Below are 16,230 nucleotides of genomic sequence, written 5' to 3' on the forward strand. Positions count from 1 at the left end.
ACATCGGGCACTAGATCAAAACCACCCTGGCTGTTGCTCCTTCAACATGCCCTGAGAAATCCCATCCTGCTTGTCCTCCCACCATCCTTGGAAGTCCTGCCGGATGCCCATTCCCCGTGAGCTGTTTCCAAACCAGCCGATGTCTAGGGGTGTTCAGCACGGTTCCATCTCTGCAGTGTGGGCATAGCTCAGGCAGCCCTTTGCATAAGAGGATGGATGTTACAGACACTCATTGTCTGTGGGTCTCGTACCACCAGATACACCCTCAGAACCACGCTGGTCTTTACTATGGTGGGGAAAAGTGCTCAACGGGAAAAGGTCATTGAAGCTTTTACTGTATTGAGGAAAGGACGACATGGCCCTAATAATAAACTGCCCAATTATAAATCAGAGGACCCAGTAATGCTCAAGGAAGGGCCTCTGAAGTCCTGGGGCCCCCTCATCCACTTGACTGCCTGTGGTCGGCAAGGTCCCCATGGCCAGTGGGGGACAGAGCTCAATCTAGAGCCCAGGTCTGGGAGTTCCCAGTATGAGGCTTGGCATCTATTAAAGTCAAATGCTGAATATAATCTAAAGCCATCTGAAATCCTGGAGTCTTGGAATATACATTTTCCCATTCTTAAAAACCTTAGGAAGAAGGCCTCCAATTCATCTTATTTCACTCATTGTAACAAACCTACAATTTAAAAAAATTGTTTTCTGATGAAGCTTTTAAGATAGCCTTCTAAAGTTCCTCTACTGACACACATCAAGGTTATTATTTAACCTTCCCAACATTAGCTGGACCTTTAACTTTATAAATATGCACTTTATCCTGCTGGCACCAAGTTAAAATCCCATAAATTCAAACCTGGGTAACAATCAATCCCTGTACAGAATAAGAACTTTAGAGATGTATTAGAACTATTTCCTTGGATAGGAGATAAATTAGGTCTCCAATCTGACATGTTAATTCTTCACTTTTTCTAAAACTGAACATTCACTGATGTTTTGCTGTAAATATATTTATAAATTTATGTATAGCTCACATACACAGTTCTAGTTATGTCTAAATTTCCAGCGAAGAACGGTTCTTTGTCTGAGAAAAGGTGATGCAATCATTACGTATCGCTGCATGATACAGGCTGTCTGGGGTTATTAGAAGAAGCAGGTATGGCCAATTTACAAATATCACCCCTGCACCTTGCTTTCAGGGCTCACTGCTGAGCCTCATGCTCACCGAGGGGCCCCTTGGGATCTCCTTACAAATGACTGTTTATTATTATATTATTCCATCATGTATCTCATGAGAGGAGGCTGTAACATCCGTTAAGAAAATCAGGAACTGTTGTGACTTCCATGATAGAATATTCCTTTGTGCGTGATGTTTAAAACTATGTTTTCTTTAGCACTGGTAAGGAAAACATGCACTAAAACGTTCCTAAAACAAGTTAAATACTCTTGGCTACAAAACAAATTAGCGGGGGGCGAGGTGGGGGTGAAGGAAATGCTTCCAGTGCTTTTAGCACCTGAAACACCGAGCCACGTGGATCCCACACCACTGGTGCCTCCCAGGACCTCACTGGGGGAGCCAGGTTCTTACAAACAAAAGATTTCCTATGCTGAGTCTGAGACAACAGGGGTTTCTATCAGGGCATTAGCGGGCTCACAGACTGGCTAGAGGACCCAGGGGGCAACTCTGCCCAGCCAGGCACCCAGCCACTGGGGTGCGGCCCCAGCAGGGTCTGGCTGCCAGCGATGGAGGGGCCGGAGCGATGCAGGCTGCCCCACCTGCCATCTAGAGCCACACGGGGCCCCTGCTGGGCTGGAACATGGCTGGATGTCAACTGGCCGCCAGGGTGTCCAGCCCTCTAGCAGCAATCCCACAGCGGGCACGTGCTGCCTGGGGTGAGAAGTGCCTGGAAAGGGAGCCAATGGCCAGGACACATGAGAAACATCCAGGTCACAAAGGTCAGTGGACACGTCATTTCTCATATCTGACCCACAGCAGGGGAAGTGATTGTTTCTCAGTTCAGTCGCTCAGTCATGTCCGAATCTTTGCGACTCCATGGACTGCAGCACGCCAGGCCTCCTTGTCCATCAATAACTCCTAGAGCTTACTCAAACGCATGTCCATTGAGTTGGTGATGCCATCCAACCATCTCATTCTCTGTTGTCCCCTTCTCCTCCTGCCTTCAATCTTTCCCAGCACCAGGGTCTTTTCTAATGAGTCAGTTCTTCACATCAGGTGGCCAAAGTATTGGAGTTTCAGCTTCAACATCAGTCCTTCCAAAGAATATTCAGGACTTATTTCCTTTAGGATTGACTGCTTGGATCTCCTTGCAGTCCAAGTGACTTGCAAGAGTCTTCTCCAACACCACAGTTCAAGAGCATCAATTCTTTGGCACTCAGCTTTCTTTATAGTCCAACTCTCACATCCATACTACATTCTGAAATTCCAGGATGCCTAGTGACAGGTTTTAGTCAAATGGTTATGTTCCAAAGTAAGAGAATATATGGGTGAGGGGAAAAAAAAAACAAAAAACAACCCAATACCTAACACATCAGAAAAATAAAATGGGCTCATCTGGCCGAGGGGCTGCCCTGCCTTCCTCGGTATCCTTGGTGTCACCGCGAGGGTCTGTGCTCACCAAGTGCAGTGGCGGCCTCGAACTGAGTGCCTTCCTCAGTCTACCCCCTCAAAGTCTCCCAGGGGCCCCCTCAGGGCGGCGCTACAATCATATGCAGGTTAGGGGGCCAAGGTGCAAGGAGGTCGGATCACTTGTCTACTCAGAGGGACGCCAAGCCTGGAGCACAGAAGGCTGGGAGCCCAGGCTCCTAACTGTCACCCCTTATACTGCATCCTGACTTCACATAGCGAGGGCCCAGAGCTGCAGCAGACTTTGCTAAATCTATTTCCCCACCTGGGAGTGGCCTCGTGCTTTTTGGTTTGTTACCAAATATGATAACACGACTTCCCTGGTGGCTCAGTGGTAAAGAATCTGCCTGCAAATGCAGGTTTGATCCCTGGCTCAGGAATATCCCCTGGAGGAGGGCATGGAGGCCCATTCTAGTATTCTTGCCTGGAGAACCCCACAGACAAAGGAGCCTGGTGGGCTATAGTCCATGGGGTTGCAAAGAGTTGGACACGACTGAGTGACTGAGCACACATGCACAGTAAAGCAATATCATAGATGAAAACGACAAAGACCCTCATTTCCCAAAATTTCTATATGCAAATTTGCAACCATAATTGCACTGATGTAAGCTCCACATTTAAAGGCGAATTTAACTTTGATGTATTTAACAGACAAATTGCATTAAGACCTTCAATCTGTAAGTCATTGTTAAAAAATAGTTTACTTAAATTTTAAGCAAAGAAAACTTTCCAGTCTTTGATATATGTTCTTAGAAACATAAAAATAACATTCCTTTCCTCAACTGTCCTTTTTCATTTCACACATATTGATCTGTCCATCTGTTTTAAATAATGATGAAATTAATAGGAACTGTTTTTAATAAATCCAAACCCTAGCTCCTTTCATGTCCACATATTCAGAGGGGGAGACTGAGGTGAAAAAGCTGCTTAAGTATTAGGACAGACGAAGCAGAACCGGGAACAGCTTTGGAAGAGAAGCTGGTGAGGGACCGGGTGGGAGCAAGGGAGGGTATTGCAGGCGGGGATGGGAGTAGGGGTCCCAGGGAGGAGACTCTGAGTGGCAGGCAGGACTGAGGGCAAAGCCCAGGTGAAACAAGACAGGAGGAGGGACGTGGTCGAGGCCCGTTTGTTTGCCCAGCGTGTGCGGCGTTGAATCCATGGGAGAGACAGACCCTGCTGAATAAGCCAGGCTTCCCGAGAGCTCTCACAGCCCTTCTTATGTGTGGCGTTGGGCAAATGCCCTCAATATCTTTTGAGCCTTAGCTATTTATACAGTGGGTCATGATATTTGTCTAACTGAACTGCAGAGAAGAATCGATGGACAACATCACGAGTTCCCAGTCCCGGGTCTGGCACTGCAGTGGTGTGGAGATGGCGACCCTCCACCTCCCTCAGCCCAGAGCAGCAGGCCAGAGGGAAGCCAGCGAGAAGACCCCCTGCACAACCAGTCCAGGCAGTCCCAGAGCCTCCCTGAATCTTACTCTTAATGTATAGTCATTTTTGAAAGTCTTTACCATCTTAATTATTTTCTAAATCAGCAACAGGATCCATTTTTTCTTAAAAAATTCATAGTCAAGGAAAAACAAAGCTATTTCAAAGCATTTTCTCCATCACACCAATAAACCATAAACTCCAGCTACACACATCTTACTGTGGGACATGTCACTCGACAAGGCCATGGTTTTATCTACGTAACTGTTGAGTAACTGGTCCAAACAATATTAAAAGCAGTTGGTTTGGAATGTGCTACATTTTGAATTCTGGCTGTTTGGTATATGTATTCCAATTACTTTTTTAGAATACAGAAATGACTGTATTTGTTTATGTAACTAATTTGCTATTACATTACATGAAACTGCTATTTTATATGGCTGTGACACAGCACATCATCAGAGAGATATTTTACAATTTTTTTTAACAAAAGAAATCTTCCATTTCTGTAAGTGCTCTTATGTTTGGAAACAAAAAAAGATTTTTTAACATTTTAGACCTTATTTCTAATTCCACACTTTCTGTCACTACTGACATGGTTTTGCTACTCTCCGATATGGGAAAGCATCTGTAACTTGGGCCAGGCCATAGCACCAAGCTCCCCAGGGAACTGGGTCTCCCAGGAAACTTCCAAGGCTCTGGTTGGCTGGTGAACCACCATCGTGCAGACAAGAGTGCCACCCAGAGGTGAGAGGAAGAAATTCACCTTGGATTTTATTTGGAAGACAAAACTAACCTGTTAAAAATCTAAAAATGATTAGCTAGTACTTATTTCATTAAAAACTAAGGAATATTTTTTTACAAGGTTCTCTCTGCAAGAAAGAAGCTGTCTAGTGCCAGGCTACATAAAAGCATAGCACTTTGAAAACTCTTACAAGACAGAAAGTCCAAGTCACAGGTGCACAGTTAGTCAATTAAGAAATTGAATTTAACTGTATTCTTTATAGTAAATGCCTTATTTGCTTTTTATAATTAATATAACATGTGTTTCCAGAAGTCATAGAAGTTCTGGAGCAACCACCATGACCTATTTAGACATGTGGACCAAAAGTTAAACTAATTACTGGAGACATTTCTTACTTAAATGAGAAAAGTTTCCTTCATTAGAAAGCCTTCTGCATAACGTACTTCTGGCAAAGGAATAAAGTTTATTTAGAGTAATTCTGTTTGGCAGACAGTCATCACTTCTCAAACATATATACCAATAATTGTTAAGGTTACAGCAAAATAGTCAATTCTATGAAACATAAAAACATGAGCTTCTAACGGTGGAAACAAAAGGCTGATTATAAAATAGAGATTTACGATATCCCTGTTCTCTCTTAGAAGTCTGGATGGTGGGATTACTACTAGCAGTGGGCCATCATTTAAGATTTATGTATTTTAAAATGAACTACAAAAGATCAAACTTGACCAAAAATAAGGCATATATTAAAGTGTTAAAATTTTACATATAAACTTTGAAAACTCTTTTTTCTACCCTGCAAAATCCCATTTTTGAAATAATGTTAGGGGTTCTCAAATGTTATACAGATCTCATCTCATTTTACTGTTTCATTTTTACTCCAACACGCTTTAAAATAGAAAGGATTCTAAACACACCTATTTACATGACTTTCTGGAAAACTCATTCTAGAAATACTAAGTGTTTACAGCTGACTTCAAAGTTATTTGTATTAAATTCTACAAAGAATTCTACAGAGACTGTACAGCTGATTATCATTTCCAAGTAGATGTTTTTCCTGCAAAGCTTAGCAAAATACGGCTTTAAGGTACAGGGTTGTTAACTGCACCTTGCTCTCTTGGTTCTGTCACTGAGGGATCTCATTAATATCTGTGAGTTAATTTTCTTTCCTATTTTTACCCTTTATCTTCCACATGCCCTGAGTTGCATCATTCTATAAAACATGCTTTCATCCGCAATGATGGCTGCAACATATCTGAGCAAAGAGTACAAACAAGTCTACTTACACATCCCTATTTCTACGTGCACCTAAGTCCAACCTGCTCTACAGATGTCCAGTGCACGCTGCTGGAAATGCAGTGAATATGACAGAGACAACACAGTAGGACAGTATGGCTGTTTATTACTTTGGGGGGAGAAGCTTAGTGACTAAAGCTCGAAGAGTTTAGCAGGGAATGTTTCACAAGGGTTTTAAACAGGGCCCAAGGCAAGGCTGGCAAATTTGGAGAAGGACCTCTTACATGTATCAAAAGGTTTGTGTGTCTGCATCATATATTCAAAGCATCACATAAAGACAGAAAGGATGGCTACTCGGTAGTTCACAAATGACTCTAGTTCACTGATAAGTATTATCAGTTTAAAGGGTAAATTCTGAAACATTCCCAAACCTATAATCAGTCAAGAGGAAGTGAAGTAAAAGTCGCTCAGTTATGTCTGACTGTTTGCAACCCCATGGACTATACAGTCCATGGAATTCTCTAGGCCAGAATACTGGAGTGGGTAGCCTATCCCTTCTCCAGCAGATCTTCCTGACCCAGGACTTGAACCAGGGTCTCCTGCATTGCAGGCAGATTCTTTATCAACTGAGTCATCAGGGAAGCCCAGTCAAGCTATCAGTCAAGAGGACCTGGTGCTAAAATTAAATGCCTTCACATTTCTTAAACTATTCCCTTTCCTTTTCGCCACCTCCAATGCTACCATCTTAGTTCTTGCCATTAAAAAAAAAAAAAAAAGCTATATTTGTTTAATCACTTCCTCATTAATCGCCAGGCCCAATGTCCTATTCTGTCTTAGCACTGTCACATTTCTAACCCATCCTCCAAGTAAAGTCCAGGACAACCTCAAGCTTCACACATCAATCACGTCATCTGCCTGCTTGATATTCAGATAGTAGGTCGAGAGTCAGTGGTCCCACCCTCTTCCCTGTCCTCCGCCCACAAGCAGGGGGCTTCTAAAAGGAGGAAGGCCAGAGGCTACAGCCTGGTGACTGGTGGCTCCTTTGGCCCTTCTGTTTCAACTTAACCACCAATCACATTTCTTTAAGGGGAATTACTTCCCCTTCAAGAGATGTCAGAAACCATAATTTAAGGTGAGGTCATTCTCGAGAACATCCTAACTCCTAAAACAGTAGCTTTCAAACATTTTTAAATGACCAAAGTCATTTTCTTCATAACAATATCTAATGTAGAACCCCAGCAAAAAGATGACTGAGATGAGTATTTCTGAGGCTGACGACAGGCAGAGATTAGATCACACAGAACTGGACAGGCCACAGAGTTCAAATTCGGCTGGTGAAATACAGAGTCAGTGGGGAGAAGCAGCAGCCTGGATGAGACACGTCGGACTCATTCCTGAAAGGCCACTGGTGCTGCTGCATGTGACAGACTTGAAACTACGGAGCATTTCAACCCTCAGGGGTACTCTGACAAACCCCAGTTTCACCTGCAGAAACACAGCACGTCGATGGGAGGCCTCACAGATACCTGGTCCTCGCTGGTCAGTCCCAGGTGCATGACGAGGTAAAAATGCACCAGGAAGTCTGAGTTGGGCAGGACGTCCTGGCGCCGGGTCATCATGGAGCAGATCAGCTTATAGGCTTGCAGTTTGCCTTCCTTATAATCGTCAGGCAGCGTCGTCGCCTGCCAAGGAGACGTTCAGAGATTTAATCAACCCCAGATGCAGATGCATTTTGTCCTTTCATTTACTTCTCCGTTGTCCACAAAGTTGTTTATGGAGATGTGGGAAGCGCTGGCTTGAGTAAGACCCAGCCTGTCTTCAAAACATGCAGTCTTGGGCAATTACATTTTTTAAACTCAATTTCAGAAAGGAAGGGGAAATTACAATAAAGGAATAAACACATATTCACTTGCCTTAAATAGCCATGATGCAAACATTCTGAGCGGTGGGATCAAGGCAGGAGGAGATGGAGAAGACTGGTTATCCAGGCTTATTGCCAGGTTATCCCGTATCTATGATTCGAAATGAGGAGAATTTTAGGCAAGATAATACATGGTTTATCCCAATGACACGTCAATATCATGCTCCACGGTCAAACAGCTGCTGTCAATTAAATTTCTGTAAGTTGAGTGAAAAGCTACAGCATTTACAAGTATTTCTTTTATCATGAGATCTACTGTCTTTTTGAATTGTGTGCTGGCTTTAGATCTAATGCAAAACTAGGGCATTGTTCGGAGAAGGCAATGGCACCCCACTCCAGTACTCTTGCCTGGAAAATCCCATGGACGGAGGAGCCTGGAAGGCTGCAGTCCATGGGGTCGCTAAGAGTCGGACACGACTGAGCAACTTCACTTTCTCTTTTCACTTTCATGCATTGGAGAAGGAAATGGCAACCCACTCCAGTGTTCTTGCCTGGAGAATCCCAGGGACGGGGAAGCCTGGTGGGCTGCCGTCTCTGGGGTCACACACAGTCGGACACGACTGAAGTGACTTAGCATAGGGCATTGTTATTCCTTCAATCTTAATGCTTGCAGAGGTCATCCTGAACTTCAAGTGATAAGGAATGGTTTCATGAGTTATACTCTATAAACACAAATCACATTTTTGAAAAAAGAAAAAAAGTACTAACATGGGGAAAACGTATATTGTAAACAAAAACCAACCCTAGAATGAAAATTGTATGTATTCTTTTACAAACAAAGGACAAGAGATTGTACTGTTACAAAAATTATCCTCAGAAATAAGATTATATACTGATAATGGCTTTCCATGTGGACGGTGAGGTTAAATTTCTTAGCATTTCTCTACATTCAAATTCTGTACAATAAGAGCAGTACTGCTTTTATAAAGAGAGTAACTACAACTATTGTATAATATCCCATTCTTTGATATCCTATAGTACTAGTTTATTTATGCATTAAATAGCTTTTAGACATATATAAAATGACCAAACTATAAGTATTTTTTATTTTTTGATCACCAAACATACTTTGTCTCAGTATCTAAATTCTTGGTCCAGAATGTGTTCAAAAGTTACATGCAACACAGTTTTTAGGTTAAGTGACAAATCAATGTTACCATACTAGAATGAAAGGTAACAGTAGCAGGACATACCTTTGCTAGCTTGTACCAGAGTTCATAGAGATAGCCAAACACCCTGGCATGGATTTTGGGTGACTGGATATTATTCACATCTCCAAGGATCCCCAAGATTCTTCGCCACAACACAGCGGCTGAGTCTGGGTGCCAACCAGTGAGGGTCCCCCCAGCAATTATACTGCAGTCGTCAGCAAGGCATTCGCTGCTGTCTATGAGGTAAAACGTGTGTTAACACAATTTTTCTTTCATTGTTACAGCCTTTTATCTTTAATGCAAATGACCTATGCTTGAACATGTATGCAAATTCAGAGTAAAACAATTCGGAATAAAAGAATTGAGACGAGGTGTGAAATGGCTGACAACTTGGAAGGACAGGAAAGTGAGATTGATGAGGAAATGTCAGATGACTCTGATTCTTCCAACTAAAAGGGTGACAACCCAGAGATGACGAGACAGTTCCTGGAGACCCTGAGAAGGTCTTCATAAGCAGTGGAGAGGAAGGAGAACTTGAGTAGGATGCGGCAGGAGCATGGTCATGAGAAAAAGTGGCCAAGACTGCCTCGAGGCAGGAGTGACATCTGTGGTGTTTGTCACTGTTAACTCAGGTGTGTGGGATGTATAATTTGCTTATAACAAGTTTTATCCTTCTTGGATTCAAGGAGCTGTAAGAAATGTGTACGATCATGTAGCTGTCACATACACCACCTCCATAACTGACATGAAACTTCCTCTTCATTCCACCAGGGCCCCTGTGCAGTTGGTCCCCTCCCCGAACCTCTGTTCCAGACAACCACTGCCATTTCCTATCCTTACAGCATTGCCTTTTCCAGAATGTCAGATAAATGGAGTCCTTTAGTAAGTAACTTTTCCATCTGGTTTCTTTCACTTAGCATAAGGCATTTATTTGAGAGATTCATCCATGGGGTTGTGTATCCATAGGTGTCATAGTTTATCCATTCACCTGATGAAGGACACTGGATAGTTTCTGGTTTTGGTTTGATTAGGCCTAAAGCTACAAATGTGTACAGGCTTTTGTGTGAACATATATTTATCCTTCTCACCTGAATCACAAAATGGTATGTGATATTTCTTCTCCTTTAAGTGGACTGCATGTTCCTCAATGCCTGAGAAAGGAGTGTGTCCTCATATGTCTGAAAGTCTTGGTTCCCTGACTGGTAAATTCATAGCTTGGCTGGGTATAGAATTCTGTGTTGGAAAAGCTTTGCTTATTTTCCTACAGTTCCCTTTTTAATCTTAGATTCAAAAATAATTCTGATAATTGAAACATTCGTGTGAAAAATTATTGACTCTGGAGAGCTTCAACATATCTGGAACAGGTTGAAAAAGACAGCTTCTCTTTTATTTGAAGCTTTAGTAAAGCTAGGAATTGTCCTCTACTTTTATAAATCTATTAGAATTAACCTGTTGAATTGTTTTTAATTTTTATGTTGTTTTTATTGCTTCATTCCCTTTTTCACTCCCAGTATTTCTTCCTCGATCAATCTTGCCTATTTGCCTATTTTATTAGTGTTTTTAAAGAGTGCTCTTTGCTTTTTCTATTGCTTTGTAGTACATGTACAGAAGCGGATTTAAAAAAAGATACTAACAAACATCCACCACCATAGAGCATCATTCCAGGTGCATGTGTTGTTGGGGTTTTTCAGGTCTAACCACAGAAACGGAAGCACAGTCTACGGATGTGAGGAATTCAAGGGGAGGAAGGCCCGGGCAAATCCACGGCCAGCTCTAGATGCTTCCTGCACTGTGCCCGAGAGAGCCGCTAACAGCTTATTATCTTTATTATGCAAAGAGCACAAGACCCTGAGGCACAAGATTTCATAAGGATGGTATGTGTGTCATGGAAAGGCCTTCCCAAAACCAGGAGCACTGTTTCTTCTTAGAGCAAAACATCAGTATTTCCCACATCAGTATCATAAATATACTCAGACATCCTGGAATGTGAAATCAAGTGGGCCTTAGGAAGCATCACTACGAACAAAGCTAGTAGAGGTGATGGAATTCCAGTTGAGCTATTTCAAATCCTGAAAGATGATGCTGTGAAAGTGCTGCACTCAATATGCCAGCAAATTTGGAAAACTCAGCAGTGGCCACAGGACTGGAAAAGGTCAGTTTTCATCCCAATCCCTAAGAAAGGCAATGCCAAAGAATGCTCAAACTATGGCACAATTGCACTCATCTCACACGCTAGTAAAGTAATGCTTAAAATACTCCAAGCCAGGCTTCAGCAATACATGAACCGTGAACTTCCAGATGTTCAAGCTGGTTTTAGAAAAGACAGAGGAACCAGAGATCAAATTGCCAACATTTGCTGGATCATGGAAAAAGCAAGAGAGTTCCAGAAAAACATCTATTTCTGCCTTATTGACTATGCCAAAGCCTTTGATTGTGTGGATCACAATAAACTGTGGAAAATTCTTCAAGAGATGGGAAAAACAGACCACCTGACCTGCCTCTTGAGAAACCTGTATGCAGGTCAGGAAGCAACAGTTAGAACTGGACATGGAACAACAGACTGGTCCCAAATAGGAAAAGGAGTACATCAAGGCTGTATATTGTCACCCTGCTTATTTAACTTCTATGCAGAGTATATCATGAGAAATGCTGGGCTGGAAGAAGCATAAGCTGGAATCAAGATTGCTGGGAGAAATATCAATAACCTCAGATATTCAGATGATACCACTCTTATGGCATAAAGTGAAGAAGAACTAAAGAGCCTCTTGATGAAAGTGAAAGAGGAGAGTGAAAAAGTTGGCTTAAAACTCAACATTCAGAAAACGAAGATCATGGCATCCAATCCCATCACTTCATGGGAAATAGATGGGGAAACAGTAGAAACAGTGGCTGACTTTATTTTTCTGGGCTCCAAAATCACTGCAGATGGTGATTGCAGCCATGAAATTAAAAGATGCTTACTCCTTAGAAGGAAAGTTATGACCAACCTAGACAGCATATTCAAAAGCAGAGACATTACTTTGCCAACAAAGGTCCATCTAGTCAAGACTATGGTTTTTCCAGTGGTCATGTATGGATGTGAGAGTTGGACTGTGAAGAAAGCTGAGTGCCAAAGAATTGATGCTTTTGAACTGTGGTGTTGGAGAAGACTCTTGAGAGTCCCTTGGACAGCAAGGAGATTCAACCAGTCCATCCTAAAGGAGATCAGCCCTGGGTGTTCACTGGAAGGACTGATGTTGAAGCTGAAACTCCAATACTTTGGCCACCTGATGCGAAGAGCTCACTCATTGGAAAAGACCCTGATGCTGGGAAAGATTGAGGGCAGGAGAAGAAGGGGACAACAGAAGATGAGATGGTTGGATGGCATCACTGACTTGATGGACATGGGTTTGGCTGGACTCCGGGAGTTGGTGATGGAAAGGGAGGCCTGGCGTGCTGTGGTTCATGGGGTCGCAAAGAGTTGGACACGACTGAGCGACTGAACTGAACTGAAGAGACACATATAATCCGTGCTTGAATCCCACACACTGCGCCTGTATAGATAGCAAAAGCCAAATTGTGGACCTTCTGGACTCTCAGGTTGACTTTTACAAAACCTCAGGCTCATCCTCCTGATGTTTAGTCTGTCAAATGAGCACGGTATCAAGCATCTGTCGGTCTGAGAAGGTCTGGTGAAGCTTCAACGAACCTTACAAATAAACCTAAGCTCCCAAGTGAACAAACAGCATCATATGGCATATAGTTTTCTCATGAAGAAAGCGAAGAGTCTTTAACCCCCTAAGGGGTTAAAAAAGAGTCAGGAGATTTGACGACTTAGACTTTTGCTCCATCCCCAAGCATCACCCCCACAATGCAGCCATCTGAGGTGGAGATCAGCCTTCAGCCTTCCAGTCATGCCAGGATTTCCCTTGAGTGATGGCTCCAAGTAAACAGAGGTCAGATACCTTACCACCTGCATCTCCCTGCAACCTGCCAACGATTATTCTCTCTTGTGGAAAGATCCCCCTTCTGCACCAAAAATTTATTCCTCAGTGATAAAATTCTAGGTAACATCCTCCATCACATTATAAAAATACAGGGAGTCTTTTCGAGGTATTTGAAATGACTGCATGTTCAACATTACCGTGAAAAAAAATTTTTAATGAGTTGAAATGTTTTTGCCCAAAATGATTCCACTTGTGGCATAAGCAACAGAACAGATGCTGACATTTCACATGTAGATGGTTCCTCAGTGAAGCGGCGCTTAATTAAAAATTGGGATTTGAGAGATTTCTGAAAATTTCACGTTCACCTTAAAAATACCAAACAGTTCATTTTCTTTTTCATGAGCAAGCTAGTATGCTAGCCTGCTGCTGCTGCTGCTAAGTCGCTTCAGTCATGTCCAACTCTGTGGGACTCCATAGACGGCAGCCCACCAGGCTCCTCTGTCCCTGGGATTCTCCAGGCAAGAACACTGGAGTGGGTTGCCATTTCCTTCTCCAGTGCATGAAAGTGAAAAGTGAAAATGAAGTCGCTCAGTCATGTCCGACTCTTAGTGACCCCATGGACTGCAGCCCACCAGGCTTCTCCATCCATGGGATTTTCCAGGCAAGAGTACTGGAGTCGGGTGCCATTGCCTTCTCCAGTATGCTAGCCTAAGAGCACCTTTTTATTTCATACTTACTAAATGTTTCAGAGACATTAAATACTTTTTATTAAAGTAGGAAGTCTTGCAAACAAAATTATATCATCTTTCCCCAAACACATACAGGCACAATACACAATGCTCACATACAGGAGCAATCTGAAGTTTAGAACTTAGCAAATGTACAAAGGATTTTAGTCATGAAATAAGTCTCGGTGATTGGTAAAATAAGGCAGCCAACCAAATGGCGACTTCACATGGCAGCAATTTTGTGTAGGTTTGGTGGAGTATAGATGAAGCATGGCCAGTGCTTTGAAAATGATTTTCCCATTTGAGTTGAAAAGGCACAAAGCCAAAAGCTCAACTGAAACACCTTAATTCTGGGACCAGAAAAATTAGGCCTAGACTTTGATGATTAAAAAGTGGAGAAACAGGGGACTTTCCTGGTGGTCCAGTGGCTAGGACTCCATGCTCCCAATGCAGGGAGCCCAGGTTCAATCCCTAGTCAGGGAACTAGATCCCGCATGCCACAACTAAGACCTGGCACAGCCAAATACATAAATACTTTTTTTTAAGTGGAGAAACAGCAGGTTGGCACTCTGTTGACCACCACTGTGGCCTTTCTCATCTGCTTCCCAGACATGTAACATTCACTTAAAGATCTCCAAGGTGAGCAACCAATCTCTTGGTACTTATCATCATGATTTTTCTTTAGAACATTTGACACTTTCAAAACAGATCAAAGCCTGGTGGAGATTCCAAAAATGTGTGCAGTGACAGATGCTGACAAACCATTCATGCAAAAACAGTTTTGGTGGCAGGTAACAGGGATAATTAAAAGCAGAAGCTATAATTCAAAGCAGAAGTGGTCAAAGGATTTCAGTAACAACATTGAGAGGCAGGGTTGGGATAAATATACTAACAGAGATTTTGAAACTCAACCATACATATTTTTTACTATCAAAACAAGGTTAAAATGTGTTGTTTTTAGCTAAATCAAACAAGAGCCTGCAGCTGAAAGCTGATTCTTCCCCTAACTGAAGTACTTACTGACTGATCCTCTCCTGTCATGCACTGTCCTGGAGTCAAAAACCAGCTGTGAACAACCAATCGCCAATGGCAATCCCATCCCTGAAGCGGGGCAACATGACTGACCCTTCCTCCACTAAAGTGAAGTGTTGAAAACTTCTAACTGAATCTTAAGATGTAGCACTAGACTTCCAGTGCTTGAGAATCCTCCTGCTAATGCAGGAGACACAGGTTCAATTCCTGGTCTGGGAGGATCCCAGGTGTGCAAGGACAACTAAGCCTGTGGGCCATAACTACTGAGCCTGCACTCTAGACCCTGTGCTCCAGAACGAGAGAAGCCACTGCAATGAGAAACCTGCACACTCCAACGAAGAGTAGCCCTCACTCGCTGCAACTAGAGAATGCCTGAGAGCAGCAATGAAGACCCAGAGCAGCCAAAAATGTTAAAAAAAAAAAATGTATCTTCAATCTAATAGGTACCTGGAAAAGAAGAGGCACCGAAGCTGGCCCTTAACCTTCAAGGTTCTGCTAACTCTCAGTTCTTAAAAGTCTCTCTGACAACGAAAAGAAAGTTTTATTTATGCTGGAGTTGAATTAATGACAGCACCTTCTTATGATCAGTCGTTTGTTTCATCTCATTTTAAGAAAGTCTTCCCTCCCCCAAGGTCTTAGATTTTTAGAAAATATTTTCTTTCAAAAGTTTAAAATTTTCCTTTTTACATTTGAGTTATTTATCCATTGGAACTCAGCTGCAGGCAGGGTGTAGGGTAGGGATCCTGCCCCCTTTTCTGCCCACTGGCTAAATGTTCTGCGTGCTTGACTGGGCAGCCCATCCTTCTCTTGTCAGATGTGGAAGGCTACCTCTTTCATGTACCACGACTCCATGTCCTTATGTATCCAGTATATGTTTTATATTCCATTCTTTTAGTCCATATGTCTATCTCTGTGATTAAAACTCTCTTTAAATAAGTCTCATCACACTTATCCCATTATTTGTCCTTATCAGGATAAATGTCTTATTTTTTCTGTCCTCTCAGTAAGTTCTTCAGTTGGTTGTGCCTATGGCTTAGTAATCTTTTTATTTCTTATAGCATAAAAAGCAGTATTTCTAGACTATAAGCTTATTTGCTAAATAAGAGATGAGGTCAGCAGCAATATCAATACTTAGCTATTGTTGTTCACTCATTCAGTCGTGTCTGACTCTGCGACCCCATGGACTACAGCATGCCAGGCCTCCCTGTCCTTCACCAGGTCCTGGAGTTTGTTCAAACTCATGTCCATTGAGTTGGTGATGCCATCCAACCATCTCATCCTCTGTCGTCCCCTTCTCCTCCTGCCCTCAATCTTTCCCAACATCAGGGTCTTTTCCAATGAGTTGGCTCTTCACATCAGATGGCCAAAGTATTGGAGCTTCAGCTTCAATATCAGTCCTTCCAATGAATATTCAGGACTGAT

At 42.6% G+C, this 16,230-nt stretch overlaps 1 protein-coding gene across 13 annotated transcripts in view; it reads right to left on the minus strand.

Moving 5' to 3' along the window:
* RALGAPA2 (Ral GTPase activating protein catalytic subunit alpha 2) overlaps positions 1-16,230 on the minus strand; it is a 280,569-nt gene that overhangs the window by 142,908 nt on the left and 121,431 nt on the right. For all 13 annotated transcript variants that reach the window (XR_011466483.1, XR_011466481.1, XR_011466480.1 and 10 more), the window contains 3 exons: positions 9,165-9,358; positions 7,964-8,062; positions 7,577-7,732 (listed from right to left, as the gene is read on the minus strand). Coding sequence is in view for 6 of the 13 variants with exons in the window: in XM_070381165.1 (XP_070237266.1) it covers positions 7,577-7,732; positions 7,964-8,062; positions 9,165-9,358 (449 nt within the window). In the remaining 7 variants the exon portion in view is untranslated. The remainder of the gene's footprint in view (positions 1-7,576; positions 7,733-7,963; positions 8,063-9,164; positions 9,359-16,230) is intronic.

This window comes from Bos mutus, chromosome 13 (assembly GCF_027580195.1).
Source record: "Bos mutus isolate GX-2022 chromosome 13, NWIPB_WYAK_1.1, whole genome shotgun sequence".
Lineage (NCBI taxonomy): Eukaryota > Metazoa > Chordata > Mammalia > Artiodactyla > Bovidae > Bos > Bos mutus.